At 40.7% G+C, this 21,203-nt stretch overlaps 1 protein-coding gene across 1 annotated transcript; it reads left to right on the plus strand.

The window, feature by feature from the left end:
* Positions 1-1,631: 1,631 nt before the first annotated feature.
* LOC119744437 (homeobox protein Hox-B1a-like) lies at positions 1,632-18,228 on the plus strand. The gene is made up of 2 exons (XM_038220366.1): positions 1,632-2,348; positions 14,793-18,228. Exons 1-2 carry the CDS (start codon positions 1,739-1,741, stop codon positions 15,305-15,307), a joined length of 1,125 nt encoding a protein of 374 aa, XP_038076294.1. The 5' UTR covers positions 1,632-1,738; the 3' UTR covers positions 15,308-18,228.
* Positions 18,229-21,203: the final 2,975 nt, after the last annotated feature.

Here is a 21,203-nt window from a genome sequence, read left to right on the forward strand (position 1 = left end):
CTCACCCTGTATATAGTTGAAACTGACTTAAGTTAACAGACCCATTTTATACGGATTGACCAGGAGTCCGCAGTGTAGGTTACCGGTATAGTGAATGTTCGAGCGAAAATGTCCAATATAAATATGCAAGCTAAAGCTGCAAAATGGTGAGTTTCAACTTATGCAAAACGTAAACGTGGGGAGTTTAGAAAATCTAGGATTAAACTGTAGCTCTATTCTTATTTTTTTGAGCCCCTAAACTTATAAGGTTAACCTCACCCTCCTCGGCAGAGGATGTAACATTTGAGGCTTCGAAGAAACAATAGACTGACGTCACTCATCGGCTGAAGTAAAGAAGATTGATGATTTCTGTTTCACTAAGAATAAATGTTTTGCTCAGGAAATAGAAAAATTGTTCAATTCAAAAAATCATAAATAATAATGAATTAGGCCCGAGTATCGAGTATCATAAGCAGCCTAACATAAGATACCCTACTAGACGAAACAGCAGGAATGGTGGGAGAGGCAATGGCAACACATATAAGCTGGAGAAAGACGGGAACGTGTACTTCTTTGACGAACGCACACATGTGCTGCATGTGCTGAATCAAAACAACATTAAAACAGTATCAATCATTGTGTTCTTGGACCGTCAGTTAGCATTTTAGCTGAGCGGTAGAAAGTAGGCCAGACTGGATCGCTTGATCCTTTTTTCTTAAGCGGTCAGTTGTTTCATTCCGCTGTGATCGTCTGGTTCCGGGTGCACCCCTTGCCCGCCTCTGTTACCCTCTGTGACGCGGACCTCACCCGTTGACCCCGCCCTCTGGCCCTTCCCTCCACTAGCCTTCTCTCCAGCTGTGACACGTCACATAAATCATTCCAGATCATTAGTAAATGTCACACCAAAGAGATGTCGAAGGCAAATAGAACACACATAAATCCATCACAAAATAGCCGTTGGGTGAATATTCCATCTTGAAGCTATCCACGTATAAACATGGCAGGCCTGAAATTCGTTATTTCTCTTTTATGGATGTATCCAAGAACCGCTTTGAAAAGTGGATTGTCGCCACCGTTTTCATTGCAATGCAGTTGTCATTGGCTATACGTCGGTCATGACTATTAATAATCCCCAGGAATTCGGTAATCACCACTATTGGTATTTTCACAATCGCAACCATCACCATCATCACCATTTCTGCACCACCTCGAAATTAAGGCTATATGAGCAGTCAGACTGAGTGTTAAAGCAATTGGATGTTTCTTTGTGTGGTTGCTTCTAACCCTTTTTTTCGGTTGACAAAGATGGTAAACAAAAGGCGACACCGTCATTTACAGAAATTGTTTTCATGAAACTCTTGCGAAGGAAACGGCTTTTCCATAGTCAAAATACGAAGTCCCTCGGAGCCCGAAATGCATTTTGCTGGCACTCATTACATTCGATCCATTTATGGCAATCGTAGTTATGAATGAGATCTCTGTCATCACACACACACGCACATCAGACTGAAATGACAACACGGTGCGAAATCTGTTGGCTAAGCCGATTGGTCCGTGCTAGGTCACATGCTCACCTGGATTGACAGTGTGCGCCTGTGCCGAGGACCGTGATCACAAGTCAAGCCGCGTTTCATCAACAGCTGCGACGTGCCGCGTAGTAGTGGCTGAGCCCAAATAGTACAAGCCAGAGAGACACGGACTAACGGACGCATTCATTGCGACAAGGTGACCAGGGAGTGACTTAGCTGAAAGGGGAAAAATGGAGAAATCGGCGGCCACCATGGGCCCAACTTTCGCCGATTACGGCGACCACGGAGGGGTATACTCCAGCATGCGAGGGCTAGATTATGTGGGGAACATGTCCCAGGGTTTGTATCACGGAAAGCATTACGCGACCCTAGAGTCGCACGGACCTCAAACTCAGGCGGCGTGTTTCCCGCATCTAACTGATCATAGTGGGCAGAGAATCCATGATTTAAATCCCACGAGCTGTGCTCTGAATTATATATACGGTGGTGCATCGTACGCCTATGGGGGTAGCGAAGCAAACCATTACCCATCACAAACGGGGACAAACGCATCAGACAGTAACACTAGCGGTCCCGATTTTGCTCCTCATATCCAACGGCATGTGAGGACAACATCAACGCCCAGCGCACATTACAACGGCAACTACAGCGAGAACGCGACAAGTCTTAACACCACACCGACTAGGAGCTCTCGGCTGGATCAGAGCAACGATTCACGGCCAGTCACCAGTGAGTCAGACCGGCAAACTACGGCAGCCACGGCACCTTCTGACCAGCCAGCTAATGGGGAGACGGGCATGTACAACTGGATGAAAATCAAGAGAAAACCGCCTAAAACAGGTAATTTAATCTTCAGACATTTAGCTCTCTATTTCTCCAACAGGTGGATTTGGATCCACACGATGTGCAATCTGTAAATGATGTGGCTATGCATTACACTCAGTCATATTTCCCGCCATTCTCATCAGCAATGCTTAATTATATAGAGGTCTTCCTAGACGGGGTCACCATTTTGCACATCACTGTCATGTTTTCATACATGGTTTCAATGCAATCTTTAACGCTATCGACCTTCATAATTCAACTTCCGTCGGGGCCTCCCTGAACCCATTACGAGCGAAAATTGCCGCCTGCTTGGCGTTATGAAACGGTGCCTATCGAACTAGTCATTTAAAACAGTGTACACAGGTTGCGCTTGCCCATCAGGTGAGCAAGTAGTGAAGCAAGAATTTCCCGAGTCTTGTGTAAATTCGTTTTGCCCGGCCTAGGCACGTGTGTGTCGTGGCCAGCCGTCGTACTTTTGACTTCTCATTGCGGCTATTGCGCGCTCCCCGGCTGCTAAACAATATCACGGTCCCCTGGCCACCGCGGGAGCAAAACGGCCAGAGCTGTCACGGCAGGAAAATCTGCAAGAGTACGGTCTGCTGGGCTTCCGTATCTAACAACTCCCGGGCCGCATAACCCGCAAATGAGATATTCCACAGCCCCCAAACGCTTTGCTTTTTTCATTGACGCTTTATAATTTGCGGTCCGTTTGTTTGACTGTAGTAGACATGAAACCGCGCTGACTTTTTTTCTGTGTGTGCTTTGTAATCATTAAATGGAAAAGCCAGGTTTGCGTGACGAAGCCTTTAATATCCGAACGGCACGTAATTTATGATTCGCTCTTCCAAGCAGATGTGTTTTATATCTGAACTACATCGTCAACCCGCTACGCTTATTGGGCCATGCACGATATAGGTTATGCCGGCACGACAGATCACGCAATGTTAAATCATCATTTGGGTTATAAATTCCAGGAACACATTGTGTTGTGTTTTGTTTTTTTGTCCTTTTTTTGTTGGGGGTGGGGATTTTGCCAGAATTCTTAGGAATGGATCGGCCAAGTACTTCAGTGTCGGGTCGACAGGTCAAAATAAACCCAGGGATGATTAACTGATTTCCTCTTTAATTACAGCGCCATACTCAGTGCAGTCTGTACCTCTTAGGATTTCTTACACATTGCCTTGTTCCAATTAATCACAACGCAGGTATTGGTAACATACCGACAAAGCGGCTACTCCAAACTAAGCCGGATTATTTTAAAAACAGGACCACCGGTAGTCTTCTAGACACTCATTTCTATCTGTAGAAATCGACCTACCTTGTTGCACATCATAAATTCAATTATGATATCCATAAATAAATAAATAAATATATACAATTTAAGTAAAAACTCTTTGTTAAAAAAAGACAACCATAATGATGATAATAATAATTATAGCTGCGTGCGCAGCAAATCTCCTTTGATCTGGAGAGCGCAGTAGAAAATTGTCCTCAAATGCCTGTCGTTGTCTCGTCCATTTCAAGTGCAGATCACTCGAAAATGAATTTTAGCTCATGGCGATTGAATTAGCCTCACATCCCCTCACACACTGCGTTTGATTCGCGATGATGCCAGAACGAGTTGGCTAACACGAAGGGCCAAACATAATGACACTTTTATGATGAATACTGGCACAAGAAAGAGACAGCTATAGAGGGAGAGAGTCTCGATGTTAATGGCCAATGGCCGGCCAAATGGAGTCTGCTCCCGCACGGAAGGTTCGTCGAACATTTCTCTTGTTTTCCCGGTATAGAACGACCCTTTAAGCAAGTCTGACAGAACACGTGCAAAACATTTAAAACTGCTCACTCTTTGTATTTTTTTTTACGAATTTATTATTTCACTTGCATGAAGGCAATTTAATATAATTTCAGCGCAGATGTCGACAATTGCGTCGCCGTGCCGTTTACCCGAAACAAATCTAAATGAGAGAGCTTGAATTCCGTCTTTTTAATTTTTTTTTTTACAATTTCTTTAAAAACGTTTAAACCAACTGGATTTATCATTTTTTATTATACTGAAATGTCGACATTTAAAATATATTTAAATATTTGTTAATATTTAAAATGTGGTATTGATCTACCTTGTTTTCCAAACAGTATATCATACAAAATGAGAGACAACATCGATTTGTTTGGAGATTACTGTGAACACTGAATCTCAATTTTTGGAGCTGACCATAGCGACAAACCCAAAACAAAATCCGAAATCATTAATAGTTAAGTGGTTCTCAGAGCAGAGAGAAAATAGAAAATATAACTTTTTATGTTTCAGTACCATTGGAAAAAGCAAGGTTAAATGCACATAATTCTTACAGCAAATCGTAGAATATGAAGTCCTTCGTGCTGAGATAGGCTCACCGTTCGACTGTATGTCATCGCAATAAGCATGCACTTATGGGGAAAATGTAAACCTCCAAATGAATCAAATGAGATGGAGTGAATAGCAATGACCGATAAAACATGCTGAAGGATTGCCAATATTTCAATGAAACAGACATATTGATGTTCCACTATAAAAAACAACAACGTGATACATGCCTGACTATCTAAATCTCTGACAATACATTATATGAAACGTGACCCAAATGTAATTAGTTTCAGACATGACAGCATGCACGATGCATGAAATAGAGCTCTACTTCAGTGATTGCATAAACAGTGATGGTATTGATTGGCAAACTTTTTCCCTATCGATTCCTTTGTTTTAGGAGTAATATTTTTTTTCAAAAAATATTAAAGCATCTGAGGCAAAAGTGGTGTCGCAATGTTGTCGCTGACTGTGAAATGTAGTCAAAACAATCGCCTTGTATGCATTTTATGAGTAAGCTGGCTTTCGATTGGTTGGTGGGTTAATTCCAGCGAAGATCAGACGTGTGGCTTTCTGTGATGAGCTCTTGCCGTGGTAATTATTGCATGAGTCCGCGGGATGAAGACTCAAGAAGTGTCCGACAAGAAAGCCAGCAAGCCCGCCGTGAAAGGCCGCTCAAATCCCTGTGCAGATAATGTCAGCGTCTAAACCCTCACAGCTCCTCTTTTCTTTGCTCTGGAGTCGAGTCGAGTCTCGCGGATCTCCATCAAACGCGCTTAGCCGCCCGAGGAGCAAGGAGCAATGATGCCCATGAACTACCGGGGGGAAGCAAACTGTCACAGCCCAGGCCTTGCATGCCCTGTATGTGTGGAGAGAGCGCGCTGCAGCGACAACCGCCGCATATTGGCAACTATTACAATGCGTGTACCGACAGCCGCGCCGCTTGATGCCCTGATCAGCCGCACTCGGAGAAATTGAGGGTGCAACTCGATGAATCAGTCGGTGGGGCGCCGGGGGCTGGGATTAGCTCGGCCACCCCAACATTGGCCAACATAAAGAACGTCAAATTTACTTTGAATCGAGCCGATCACGTCGCCACTTGATAGCACGCAAATCTCAGCCCTGAAACCGATACTCTATTCGCACCCTCTCCTGTCTCTTTGTTAGTAAAACGTTCGCTTAGGCAAGGAGTCAGAATTTGGGTAAATATCTGAAAATGACTGATATTGTTCGCTGGGCACACGCGGCGCGGTTTTCGGGCGGTCGAGGCAAAGCGCAATAATTAAACCGATACGCGTGAGTGACCGCGTCCAATTCCCCTGACTGACCTTCCCAGGGCAGGTCTTGACGAAGAGGTCCATTCAACTCATTGAAATCGTGTGGAGGAAAATAATAATTTGCTGTGAAGTAACACTTCACCTGTAGATTGCTGCCAATAATTGCTACAGTTGGGAACACCCAGCGAGGCTAGCATGAGTGCTTTGATGGTCACACACTTGCCCTTAATTTACATGCATAACCCCCGATGTATTCTGTGCATTTTTTTAGACCACAACTTTTGAATCAACTGACCTCTAATATCGCAAACAGGTCCAGTTCAAAATAACTTCCTCGACAAACTACTGATAAACATACATGTATATATTCTGTCCAGGTTGGTCTTTCATATTAGATTCAATACATCAAGAATACTAGAATCATTTTATCATTCCAGTTAATGAAAGAAAACATCCCAAAGGTTCGCTATTGAGTTTATCATGCTTCCCTTCCTTGTAATCTATCCTTATACTCAGATTAAAAAAACTCAAATCTTCCTTTTAAAAAATGTCATATTTAATTATTTCTTCTTTCAAGATTAATTTAAATGATGTGTTAAATTATATATTTTCATGTCTTTTGCGACACAGTTAGAGTGACATCGAACAGTATAAATCTTGAGTTGAATTTAAAATCTTGAAGAGATTTCATTGACTTTTGATGATTTTAATACGATTAAAATCAGGAATAATGAAGTTTTTAAACCTGACCAAAAAGTATTGAGAAACAGCTGAGATTTTTGTATTAATCTTAGAAAGAATTTCAATTAATTTCTTCAACTGTTTGAAGCCAAACAAAAAAAAAACACTACATTGAACTGTGTAGATGCTGTATATTTAGAGTACTGAAATCTCGTAAATCCTCGCGTTGAAGACTGATTGTACATAATGTTGCCTCGGGGTAGATATTGGGCTATCGAATGAAATCTCGACTATCATCATTTCCAAAGCAACGTGAGTAAATACTGATCCATCACTACGCAACAAAATATAGTCCCTTGGAGACGATTCAAAGACAAAAAGAGAGTCAGCAAGTACAATTCGTATCACTTTTTTTGAGGGAACCGACAATTCTTATTTTACCGTGAAAAGATCAAATTCAATTCAATTCAATCCAATTTTAGAAAAGAAAAGGATACATTCAACATAATGATTGTGATTACTACATAGATCTGCTCTTTGTCTTTAACACATATGCGGTTCATTGTGTCAACTACACACTATGGAAAGTGAGGATTTTGCCTTTGTTTGAGAACATGGAGATATAAACCGGCTCATCACAAAACAATATTATTTGTCCAAACAAATAAAACTGCATGGATTAAAGTTTTCGGACACTTAAAGGTGGCCAACGTCACCCAGGAAAAAAGGGACAAAATAACGCAGTGCCCACAAAAAAATGGCCTTGAGAATATAATTGAAAAGACTGCTCCGTTAGACTGTACAAAAGATGTTAAAAATCGGGTCCCGTGACCAGATTGAACTCAAAGTACACCCGTATACCTTGAATGGGTTCAGCTTTTCAAAAGTGTTGTGACATTTCTCGAGGGGAAAAAAATCGGTGGCTTTTTTCTCTTCCATATCCCCATTTTCCCCAAAACTGAAATGCAGCTATTCTTATATACTATTGGGCATTGGAGAAAAAAAAACGAGGAGATACAATGAAATTAGCATAAAACGAATCCATTGAAACACTAGTGGGAATTCACAGAGTGCTGCCATTGTGCCATTTATGCCATATACGCTCCAATTCTGCTGGTTGGTGGCCAATTGCTAAAGGGAACATGCTCCTTTTCCGAACGTTTAACATATTGCCTTTTTTGAGGATCTTGTGGTGACTGTAGATTGTTCCTGGGGTTTTTTTTAAACGTAAGATTGCAAATTATGTGCAGCAGTTTTGAAGTGGTCCATGATTCATAAAACTTGAAAGTACTACGTTTTGAATTAAAGCATTCATGTTTTAAGCGCATTCTGATATAACTCATAAAACTGATGCAGTTTTGACAAAACTCGACACAACACTTCAATTTTTTTTATGAAGGTTGTGATAGCTATTTGTAGGTTATAAGCGAAATATTCCATTGCAAAAAGCATATTCACATTTCTTGGCTCATAATTATTTTGTTTCTAAATTCCTGCTTTGCCTTAGCAGCGGAGAAACGGAAGAATCCGAGATATACAAACAGTCTGGGATTATCTTATCAGTCAATCGATCCTACACCGGTATTATTCTAATAGAGGAGCTAATAAAAACACGCAGTTGAATTGGTCCGATTGTTCCCACTGTATTTACACCAGGAGCGTCAACGGGCCAGCTTAATCAAAATGAGTTGGTTGATAGGAATGGATTCCGAATTGTTCTTTTCGACCGGTATATATTTTTTGAATGTTGAAAGGGCACCATTCTCCGCTGGGACTGTTCATGTCTGCACGAAGTGCACACAACGGCCGGCCGAGCAAGCGACAGCGTTCGGGCTCCATACGAGCCAAGCTAGTTAATATATGAAAGCCTTATTACTACTCGTCTACGGCCAAAGAAAACGGGACCGTAATACGAAGAACAAATGAGTTCTTTATGCGACCAGATCAGTCCGAGTCAAGTCCGAAATTAGCTTGCGAGGGTTCAATGGCATGAGACAGTTGTATTTTGTCCAAGGCCTACAGGTAGGATCAACCTGACGGGTCTATATTACGCAGCTAGCTGGGGCCCGCTGTCAGGCAAAGGGGGTTATTGAAATCTATTGCTGTACACGGTGTCACACACCATTAGTAACAATTTATAACAAATTGAAAAATCTGGCATAGGGGTAGGCTTGGTCTGAGCTGGATATGATAAGACAAGACGGGCATCGACAGGCTACGAGATGAGATTTTACAAGGAGTATTTGATTCCGGAGTCTCTGTGATGCACCGCGCTTCCTCTCTTCCCCTCGGCCGAATAACCCCCGGTTCATCCCCCAATCGCGCTCCGGTCACGGACGCTCACATCCCCTGCTCGTCTAGTCTTAATATCCGTCCCACTTTACAAGCCCGGTCCCATTCCTTTTGTACGGCATGTTTTTATTTGTCATTTACCCCTTATCGCCAATCGTCAGCATCATTTTTCATTCCAGTCCCCTTTTTTTCGGTTGTAGCATGGCCAGGTCCCATTGCCCACCGCCGTTTGCCTGTCACATCCCCAAGTTGGTCATTTTTCATGCTGTCACGACATTAAGCCCGTCTAATTCCACTGATCGTGCGCCATCTATCTTCCCCCGTCCCCGACCTTCGCTCCTGCACTGTGAGATTTTTATTCTGTAAATTAATTATTTTAAATGCGTTTTTCTGTCGCTCTATTGTCCGAGTGGAGAGCATCTTTGTTTAACCCGACTCGTGTACTCTTCAGATTTCGCGAGAACGGCTATAATTGATTTAGGTTAACAGCCGCATGTGGAGATTGACCCAACGTATCCCGTCTGTATGTAAACCCAAAAGTTTAATCAGAGCGTTTATGTGTATGAAAAAAAAATCTGTCGACTGTTTTGTATTTTATCCTCCTTTGTTGTCGTTGGTTTCCCGTGGAAACATTTTCCAAAGTACTCCGGAAATTCAGAGGGATTCGCTCAGACATTTTCAGTCAATTAATATCGATGATGTGTAATTTACCACCGTGCAACATCAAGGAGGTTTGGTTGGCCAAGTGGGATACTTTCCTCGCCTTCCATATTCATGAACTGGGTTCTAATCTCAGCCAGGCCAATAAAGTGAATGAAGGGTTTGATGCCGGGTCTCAATGTTTCCCATGAAATGCACGAAATAACATTCCTGAGATTTAATGTCCCTCTGAGCATTGCTCCATCGTCTTCTCAGTCTCTAGATTTCATAAGGCTTCTGATGTGCCTGTGCGCCTTTGAGGTACCCTTGGTTTCTTCAGAAATAGACAAAATAGATAAATAAATAATATATGAATAAAAAAAGTATATAAATATTAAGACTTCAATTTCAAATAAAGCATAAGATGCACTGTTGGCTGATTTGTTTATTGGATAGAAATCAGGGTGTTTTTTTTAATGAGACTGAGAGGTTCATTGGCGGATGGGGGTGCTTAGTGGGTTTAACCTCCCAAGAGCCGCAAAAATCATGCACAAAAATAGAGCATGCATGCCTGCTGATCCCCTTGACAGCTAACCTCCCCCTCCTTTCACTCAAACTGAATCCACCCCTGGGTTTCGAAGTTGGCCAATCTCCAGATAGTTCGAACTTTCAGCCTAAGATAAACGCTATGGAGAAGGTCATTGGAACAAAATTCCATCACTTAAAGCATATTTCCCTGATGTTGCAGCCGATTATAAGAGGTTCTGAAAATATTACGTCAAATTTCAGGTTTCACTGATCTCGGGTTTTAGGCCGCCGACCCGTACCCGAGTCACAGGGAGAACTTAGCACTGTGATTGATTTTAGTGTTTCCTTCCTCCCCTAACAACTCGTCATGAATCATTACTTAATTTTCCTTAACATGGGTACAGAAACTCAGTCGAGTCAACTCTGTAGTTCACTTGCTAAAATATAGAGTATCTCCCAAATTAGAGGATATTTTATTTTCACATGAAGGCCTACATTTTTAGCACTGATGCCTCGTCTATAATAGATCCTGACAAATGTTGACTTTTCCTTTTTCCGAAACTCATAAATACGATGTATTTTTTTAAATGGATATTAGGCAGTGATTGAATGAAATCTATTTAACATTATCACGACAAAGTATCAAAGCCTAGATCTTAATGAAGGTTAAGTTGTTTTAGCTTTCGCTATTCATTCCGAATACGCAATGACATCAAGGGTTCATATGGCGAACAAAAACATTAAACGCATTGGCAATAGCCACTAGCCAGGGACCGGTTTTTTGTGTATTTTGTTTTAAAACCGAATTCAGGCGATTGAAAATGAAAATTGAGTTCCATATCACTTTTTTTGTTGTATCTTTTGTTTACATTAATGCACAGGCGTCTTTTGAAAAGAAATGTCAACCGTGGTTAGTGGCGTTAGAAGAGTCGAGTTGATTCACATGGGTTTTTTTACTTTAATATGGGGAAAATGTTGTTGAAATCCATATTTTCAAAGTGTTTCTAGTCTTAATCCAGACAATATCCCCCCCCCTCCACAAAGTAATTGACTTACACATGATTGCGCACATGGGCTTCTAAATTAATGTTCAAACAATAGTCGAGTTCAAATATAGTGGACATGGTTTCCACAAGTTTATAAATGGAACAGGACAGCGCCGGTCTCAAATAGGAAATTCGAATTTTAAAAGAACAGTCTGAGATGTGAGACGAACTATATAGTGATAGAAACGAACGATAATATATAGTTAATACAAATTTTCCAGCACCTTGCGGTCACATTATTAATCTTTCTAATTTAAATTTTACGCGTGGTTTTGTTTGAGTTGTTTTAAGCTTGAGGCATAAAAACTTTGAAGCTGGTTCGTAGGGGTGTCCTATATGCTTTCGAGGAATTCTCTTCCGATTAAAAAGGCTTAATAAAACTTATCTGCTGATCTTTCGATACGACAAACGGAACATGATTTCATGGGGATGAATGATTTCGTGTATTTCCTCCGACACTGCGAAATGTGTAACAAAGGCAGACTTTCAATGTGCGTTGGAATAATGTATAGCTTACATTATACATGTATTCCAGGTTTGACCAAAGTCACTGAGACACTATGTATACAAATTTGCTTAGCAGAGAGCTGTTTTGGTTTTTTTTGCTCAGCAAAAAAAGAAATGGTTATCAGCTTGAATGCATGTGATGTATATTCCTTGTGGCTGGTTCACTGTCGATTTTCGTTTAGCAAGATAATAAAGTGCTAATTAGGAGATGTTTTCCTGAAAAGCGCCATGACATTCGGTCCTGGTGGACCATTCATGCAGATAATGATCATGGAAATGTACGATAAGTCAGTGTATGCCAGACACGCACTTTCCGTCCTGTTACTGGAAAGTTAATGATGGTAAATTCACTTCCCATAAGATTTTTTGACAGATGATAACTGGAAATAATTCAAATTCTTATACCTATTCATGATGTAATATTGTAATCGCCACTTTAGACGGCGGTATTGCATTCTGTGCAAGTTTCCAATCGGAAAACGTGGTGTCTGTGTGCACTCATAACATAATGGCGGTAGTACAGGGTGGTGTAAAAAGAAGGAAACCCACTTTGACAGGAATTGTTACCTACTTACTTAACTTATTTGAACTGGTTTTTTTTTATAATGTAGTGAAGTATAGCTCTTGAAACATAGGCCTACATGGTGAAAAAAATCTTTAAAAAATCGCAAGAATAATGTTATTATGCTAATTTAAATACAAGTCACCAAAATCACTGTTGTCCACGCGTAAGTCTAGTGTAGCGGTTTTTTTTGTTTGTTTTCAAATCAAGCTCCGGAGCTCAGTCAAGCAGATGGATTAAAGCCGTCCGTGGACAAACAGGTTTGGCACATGAAATTTTAAAACTACCATATCTCAGAGACAAAATATGCGTTTGCAATCATTTATTCGTCACTTATGTTTAGAGATCAATTTTTAATACCATTAAATTGAATTTTTGAAATATGCTGAACAAGTAGGTAAAAATTGCTGTCAAAAGTGGGTTTCCTTCTTTTCGCACCACCCTGTATATTATAAAACACTCGCCGGGTCACTGTCTTCACATTGTCGTTTTCGTTCAGAGATAATCGTTTTCGGCCTTTCACTTATAAATCAAAAACAACAAATAGGTGTGTCGGGAATTGTTGCTGGGACCCGCGCCCCTTTAAGTACTCAGTTGATACAATGCAACTGTTGAGAGCGATTATTATCTCCTCGTAAACATGTCTGCGCCGAAATGGTTGAAATAAGATCCCTTCAAAAACAGATTGCTAATCGATATTTTGTCGTTCACACACCACTGGAAATATGTGATATGATGGCTGGTATGGCTGTAATAAACGTAACCGTGATCTTGCTGCAGCCGTTTTGGTTTCGTTATATCGATGTCACGTTCAATCAGAGTGGAGCTACATCGTGTAACACGAGCCATAACATCGCGTTTCATATGACACATGGTATTATTCCGTGGTAGTTATCACGCAAGCTTTAGATACATCTTGACTTTAATTACTTTTCCATGCATGTTTTTTTTCCGATGATGAGCATATTAAATTTTCAAGAATCTCTTAATTTCCGAAATTTCATGTTTTCAATTTAAGGCGCTCACAGCCTGAAAAACCTTTTGTTATGGGGTGGCGCGTTAAAGCGTTATGTAACCTATGACCCTCAGTTTTGAATTGAGCACATTTCACTTTGAATCGTGTGTGCGGTCAAGTATACAGGGTGGTGCGAAAAGAAAGAAACACACTTTTGACAGCAATATTCAACACTTGTTGAGCATATTTTCAAAAATTAAATTTAATGGTATTAACATATTGATCTTTAAACACGAGTGACGAAAAAATGATTGCAAATGTAGTTTGTCTGTGAGATATGATAGTTTATAAATTTCATGTGCCAAACCAGTTTGTCCAAGGACGGCTTTATTTCATCCGCTTGACTGAGCTCCGGAGCTTGATTTGAAGACAAAAAACCCACTACACTAGACTTACACGTGGACAACAGTGATTTTGGTGACTTGTATTCAAATTTGCATAATAAGACTATTCTTGCAATTTATATAAGATTTTTTTTCACCATGTATGGTTGAAGAGGTATACTTCACTACATTATTAAAAAAAAAGTGCGAAGAAGTTAAGTAATTAGGTTAAAATTCCTGTGAAATGTGTTTGTTTTTACTGGCTGATGGCGTATGCATTTATAAAAATTGGCATAAGATTAGAGGCCACATTGATCCCCCTCCCCCATTGCCTGAAAAATTATGAATGAGTATACGAATCATGAATATTGTAGATGGCCAAGAAAAAAATAAATTCTTAAAATGTAAAGAAAACTCATTTGTTGAACTTAACAAATAACAAAGAAGAGAAATATAACTTGTATTTTGATAGAATCTTTATATTTCACCGGCTAGATGCTTAAAAGTGCGTGAACTTTATTATATTTGTTACCGAGTGTTTCGATTCAAGAACCCTCTTTTATTTATAATTCCATCCAGTACAAACAAATAGGACTATGTTAACATGAAATACTAGGCAGGCAGTGGAAGTTGATTGAAACAGCTAGACTTTTTCTTAAAATTGCATTCTCAATTAATGCCCTTGACGTTTAAGGCAAGTTAAGCTCACCCAACCCCCATTTTTTTTTGCACAGAAAATCGCCAGAGATTTGTGACTTTATTTTTAACCTGCCGAACTGTGACGGTTGAATGAAAGTAAGAAAACGGAGTGATAGATCGTGCACACATTTTCTCAAAGTGTACGAAGCCGTGTTTATTCAGCTCGTGTGAAGGCGGCTGTTGGTTATCGCTTGTGTTATCTGTCATTTATGAAGAAAAATGAGGCACGCTCGCGAAATTTATCCGAGATCGGAAGCAGCGTCAACTGTTAAAACGTTAACCGTGTCCCGGTTGGGGTTTGTGTAGAGACGACAAATGGACGTCGTGCACTCTCTTGTATTTTGTAGATCAAAAATCTAGAAATCGGGGGATTTGGAACGCAATTTGACAAAGCATCCTCCTTCATGCATCCAAGTGAGGTATTTAAGGTTACACACGTACGTTAAATTCAATACATTTCAAAATATGTTATATCGAGTTTTAAAGTGGGTTTTGATTTGATTTTTCCACCTTGTTTTCTCGGTTATTTCTCCGCAATAGTTAAGACGACGGAGTTCAACAGCGCGTCGGGCCAGCAGTCGCCGAGTGCTGGCGGCGGGAGTGTCAGCAGCCTAGGAGGCGGTGCCAACAACGGCCGGACCAACTTCACCAACAAGCAGCTGACGGAACTGGAGAAGGAATTCCACTTCAACAAGTACCTGACGCGGGCCCGGCGGGTGGAAATCGCCGCTATGCTGGGACTAAATGAGACCCAGGTCAAGATTTGGTTCCAGAACCGACGGATGAAGGAGAAGAAGAAGATGAAGGAGTGCATCCCGGGCCCCGTCCCCTCCTTCCATTCCTCTCTCTCCCATCACCATCATCATTCGCATCACCATCAACAACAACAACAACAACAGCAACAGCAACAACAACAACAGCACAGCGTGCATTCGTCTGTACCGGGTGCGACACCCGTGACAGCAATACCAGACTGTGAACACAAATCACCGCCCGTCTACAACGGCCACAATCACAACGGTGCCGCGGTGGCCGTCAATTCATCAGGGAGTTAGTTTGGCAACAGTTTCAATATTCTTTCTTTTTTTTTCTATTTATTTCAATTTTTATTTTCCAATCGGTCGGACGAAGTGCCTGGAGCCCCGATTCGGCGTGAAAGGCATGTAAAGCAAAGGGACAAGTCTTTTCATGTAAAGTGCAGAGGCAATCCGCGTCAGCCGCTCAGAGAGATTGTGCCGCCGCCGCGCCGTTGCGGCAATTCAGATCCCATTTTACTTTCATGTCGAGTTCTGTCTCGATAGTTGAAGGGGAAGCCAGCCCGTTGGCCCCGGTACCGTCTAGTGCAAAAAAAAAACTACAACAAAAAAATCAAGTTATTACCTTATGTATTGGAGTCAAAGGGGCAAAATTGAGCCCCTGGGGCCATTCCCCTGGCAAGGGCACGTATGATTCGGGCTTTTCAAAATCACGAACCATGGACACGAAGTCGATTTGGCTGAACAAAAAGCCGCGGTGAGACCACAAAGAGCGCTAAATAGGTTCTCATACGTCTCCAACTGGAGGGTTTTGTCTTGCTGAGAATGATATGCCTGAATATATACACCTGCTTCAATTCAGCTAGGGACTCGTCGCCTGTACACCCAGGCGCCGAGCGTACAAAGGACTCCATGTTGACGGGAATTCTCTCTTTTTTCCCAGATCGTGTTGTTTGTTGGTTTGAAGAGATGAAACACGGGTGTTTGGGGTCTCAGATCGGCCGCCCTGATCCACCGCGCTGACTGCCACACGAGAGAGAGAGAGACAGAATTTGAGTCCGAGATTTGACTCGTAAGCCCCGCTTGTCATGCTGCTCAGATCCTCTCAGTGCGGGATTAATAATCCCCAGATATATGCCTGTAGGTTTTTTTGGCGCGTTACTTAGCGCAGACAAATTGAACATGAAAGCAGCTTAATATGCTAGCCGTACGTGTAATATTCGGTCTGTCGGGTTTCTCAGTAGTTGCCATAATGGGATAAATTAAAAGATAATACTGTTGCATTTTTTGTCGCATGCCTGGTCTGGCCGGTGATGCATGCGAGCAGCGAATCTTGCCGCTAGCCGCAGAAATCAAACTGGCCAAAAAGGGCAAATAAAACGCATTATTATTCCTGGATAATCGAGCATGAATCACAATTGTGAGTGTCTCACCGCGTCCAACATTGATGCTCGCCCATCAATCGACCCGTTTGATCTATTGAACTATTCTCGTTCAGATTTAATAGATATGTGGTGATCACTAAAATATTGCTTTTAATTTCCACGATGTCATTTGCGAGGCAAGGTTTTAACAACAAAAATCGCATAATCCTGTAGGATTTTTGCGACGCGTGGATTGAGTACCAGTACAGATTCTTTTCCTAGGCGTTGACGGCAAAAGGCGCCCTCATAGTCAGGGGGTTAGAGTGGCCCCTTTTCCCCAACGAACCGTATACATTTTACCGTTAGACTGGCACAGTTTTGTCCAAAAACAAGCAAACAAAGACCTATCGTAAATTTCTGTCTTAGTACACAAATATCATGCAAATTGCAGATGCTGGTTATCAAACTTTACATACAAAGAAACATATCAAATTTATGTCCTTGTTTGGACGATTTAGACACCACAAAAGAACGTAATGGCCATATTTGATGTTTATATGTAACACGTCTCTCCGCTATGTTCGGATGCAACCTATGTTCCGTAAACATGCTGCTGCCCTCTATTGGCCTGACAAACTTGTCTGAATCATTTTGTATTTCACGTCGCAGCTTACTAATAAGTGACGTGTAAACCGAGTGCATTTGAAGTTGGACAATAGAAAGATTTGGTTGCAATCTTAACATTAATATGATGTATTGTACACCTGCATTAATTGCACCTCGACATATCCCACAGCAAACAGAAAAGACACGTCACTTCCAGATTTTTCTTCGGTTTCCTTTTCCAAACGAGTGGGACCAAAAAAAAAAGGCTTAAGCGTGTCTTGTGTTAATTTGTATTTCATTTTTAAACATAAGACCAGTGTTTATTTGCGAACCCTGATGGTATTTGGATTTACGTTATTGCCTTAAACTTCCAAATGGTTGAGATTTTAGAGAAGAAAATTAGCGAGATTCGAATCTACGATCTCTTGAATACTGGTGTCAATATTTCAATGTAACGTATTTGATGAATGTGTTTAATTCATTCACTGTGGGTCCGATGTTATTTACAAAGTAATTAGTAAATTGAACCGAAGGAAATTCATTTGCTGTAAATGAATATCATAGGTGCCAGATTAATATATATTTTGCAGTGTGTTTGAATTTGCGGATGGCACCAGATAATAAATGTATGTGGTGATGTAGCGCCCCAGCTACATCATCGTCCCAACTATAGTTCGGACTGTCCCAACTATAGTTCGGACTGTCCCAACTGTAGTTGGGACTGTCCCAACTGTAGTTGGGACTGTCCCAACTGTAGTTGGGACAGTCCGAACTATAGTTGGGAGAGTCCCAACTATAGGTGGGGTCGCTGCTATTGTTGATCATCTGGTAATTCTCAAGGTAAACAAATTAATGTTTACTTTTTCTCAATCTCGGATTACGTGTAAAAGTATCTGTCGTCGGCTCTGTTTTTTTCAAGTTGTATCCGAAGTTCATATCGGGGCATTTCCTCTCTCATTATCCCATTTCTCATAACTTTTTCATGCCTCTTTAATCTGCCATTCGCTCTTTTCACACTTCCGCCATGGACATGCAGAGCCTCGATCTTGAAACTGTACACAACAAATATAGCCGGTTCGGTGATTCCCGTGTCGGGGTTCAGATCACTGAAACGGCTATTTTTAAAAAGTTGCCAGATCGAGGCTGTGCATGCCCAATGGCGGAGTGTGAAAAGAGCGAATTGGAAAGAACAGTAGGCGTAGTGAAGAAAACTTAGTGTATCCATAACAAGATTTCACTACACTGAAAACTAACAGCGTAATTTAAAACCCGAAACATTGTTTGAACGTTGATTGCCACTTATGCCACTTGTGCGGTTATTGTTTCTCGGCAAAACAAAGAACAAATTCAGTTATTATCCCTGTGAATCATAATGTGCGTCGTGCATAACAAGTCTGCAAATCTTCCTAACCTGCGAACTGAGTATTTGGTATTTTCAGTTTTCAGTGTTTCATGAGCAGTGTTCAGCGACATGGACATTGCTGACATTGATTTCACGTAGTCGGCTCAGTCTGCTTATTTAATGGGCTTGACAACATTTCTGTGCCATTTTCACGTCGTTTCCTTTCCCTCGTTGCCAAAATGCATTGCAGCTTCCTCCAAAACTGGCCTCTTCGCACTTCCTGGCATTGGATCTTGCACGCAGCGGGCCCAAGCATATGGCTCTGCTAGCAAAGGAAATTGTTTTGCGTTAAGACTTTCATACTGCGCTTACAGCGCCACAGTAGCAGAATCTGCGCTAACCCTGTAACCCAAAATGCTTACGGAATGTATCAGTACAAGCCAAAAAACCTTTAAAATATGCTAAGCTTAGCGCCAAATTTTACGCATTGCTAGCGGAGATTCTTCCCGTACATACAGTTAGCAGAGCCTTTTGAATTGAGCATTGATCAAGTGTGAAGGCCATACGTCCGGTAATAAAGGCCGAAAATTAAAAAGACCTCTAAATTCATGCTGTAATTAACTAATCAAAATCTGTGTTGTCATTAATAAAGGGCACAGAAGGAAAGAAAGGTGTCAGTTTGATGTCATGAGACAAAACACAAATTCATACAGGATAGTTCGCAACTTTTCTACTAGAGTCTAATAATACCGTCTTTGTATCATTAATTAAGGAAAAATATTGATCAAATGCTCCTATGAAATCGTCATACTGTTTACATAATTGTATTAATTAAGACATGAGCAGATTATTATCGTTTCTTCACCTTTCAAACGCATTTAAAAACATAAACTGAACAGCAGAGTAAGGTTTGATAATAGACTAACAATAAAATCGGTGATAATTATGTAGAGAGGTTTTACAAAGCCAAATCAAGTAATCCACTTTTGTGTATGTAAATAGGAACGGATGAAGGGTGTGCAGCAATCGTTAATTGGGTTCTTACAAAATTGTCTTATTTATTTATTTATAATGACAATGACAAAATGTGTATGCCGTGCTTTCTTTGGTACATTTTCATGCCTTAATTATTTTTAAGACAAAAAAAAACCCAGCGAAGTTTGTTTTGGAAATGCACCAACTTGTCTGATTTGTATTATTTATGAATGAAAGCTTGACGTGTAAATACTGATTATTTTAAGGGAAGCTTCTTAAAATGAATTAAAAAGAATAAAAATCGATTTGTCCCTCTTTTGTGTATATTTTTTTCAATGGTTAATCGCAGTATTTTGCCAGTCACAATCAGTGCATTTTAAGCAGCGGTGTTGAGTGGATGGGGAGTTTCGAAACGCTGACTTCGTCCGACTTCGACTTGACTTCTGTGACTTCATAGAATCATACAGAAGTATTGAATATTAGAATAAGATGTTCGTATAAAGCAGAACAAAGACCCATATGAAGTCGACAAAGTCGGGGGCATGAAAACTCTTCAAGCCGGAGACGGGCAAGGTCAGGTTTCGAACGTCATCTTTGCCTAGTTGGGGGCTGTGAGGTCAAAGGTCATGTGCAGGAGTATCAACGGGAGAAAATATTTTTTTAAACTTTGCATTTATAATTGTGGTAGATTTGAGGCTTATTAAAGGCATATAGAGGATCATTTGCTTTTCATGCATTTTGTTTTCTTTTGAAATAATAACACCACTCAAAATACAAAGAAGAATGTTCAAAATCTAACCTGTTGAAGTTTCAGCTCGGTAGATGTTACGCTTTTCGAGAAAACAGTGCAAAACCATGCACGACTATTTGATCACGAAACACGATTTCGTTATTAGAACTTTCTATTTCCGACGATCAGTCAACTTAGTAATTATTAATCACCTACATTTCTTGATTTCTTCTAAACGACAGCTAGCAAGCCAGATGGAATCATTTCAAAGGAAAGTTTGGTACCATTATGGTCTTTAATCCAATAAGGTTTTGTTGATAATAATTTGCTTGTTTACTTTGCAAATGACCCTACATGCCTTTAATACAATAATTATATTATTTACACAGTTTGGCTACTGCTCCCAATGCAGGAAGAGGAATAGGGTGAAAGTTGAACAATTGTTTTGCTCTGGAGCATTTTTGGAAGCCTTGCGAAAAGCGTGGAAAACATACGAAAACTTGGCTAAAGTTTAGTTTCTGAACTTTACTTTTAAAAACAAGACAATTAAGGCAAGTCTGAATGCTGCTTTTCACTCACTGGAAGTGTTTTGGTCCACACAATTGGCCGGATTTAGCCTAGATTTATTTTGGTTGCCGGGTGCTACTACGGAAAAGCAGATTTTACTTCGGCTTTCAGATAGCCTTGGTAAAGGCGTTCGTCGACAGTGCCTGGCTTCTAACATCTTAAGTTAACACCAACCTCGTCCTCAGGGATTACTTTATTTTCAACCACGTGATTGTACTAGCACTGTCCACGAACGCCTTGGCCAAGGCTATCTGAAAGCAAAAAGCAAATAGCCACTTTCCGGCCGCCGAAGTAAAATCGGCTTTTTCCGGTATATGAAAAGAAGAGAAGTAGAATACACAGTAGTCAAAATGTTCGATCGGCTATTCTGCTTTTCTGAAATGAGAAAAGCAGGTGGCCACTTTTCGTCCGCCTGAGTAAAATCTGCTTTTCAGGGGCATAGCCTATATGGGAGGACAGCAGAAAACGAAAAAATCGAAAATGTTTCATCAGAAAAGCAAATGTCCACTTTATTCGTCCTCCAGCAAAAGGAAGAAAAGTAAAATCTGCTTTTCAGGTACCAGAAAAACATGAAAAGTAGAAAAATGGATTTTATTAAAAAGGTAAATTCTG

Source organism: Patiria miniata, unplaced genomic scaffold (genome assembly GCF_015706575.1).
Source record: "Patiria miniata isolate m_02_andy unplaced genomic scaffold, ASM1570657v1 HiC_scaffold_7, whole genome shotgun sequence".
Lineage (NCBI taxonomy): Eukaryota > Metazoa > Echinodermata > Asteroidea > Valvatida > Asterinidae > Patiria > Patiria miniata.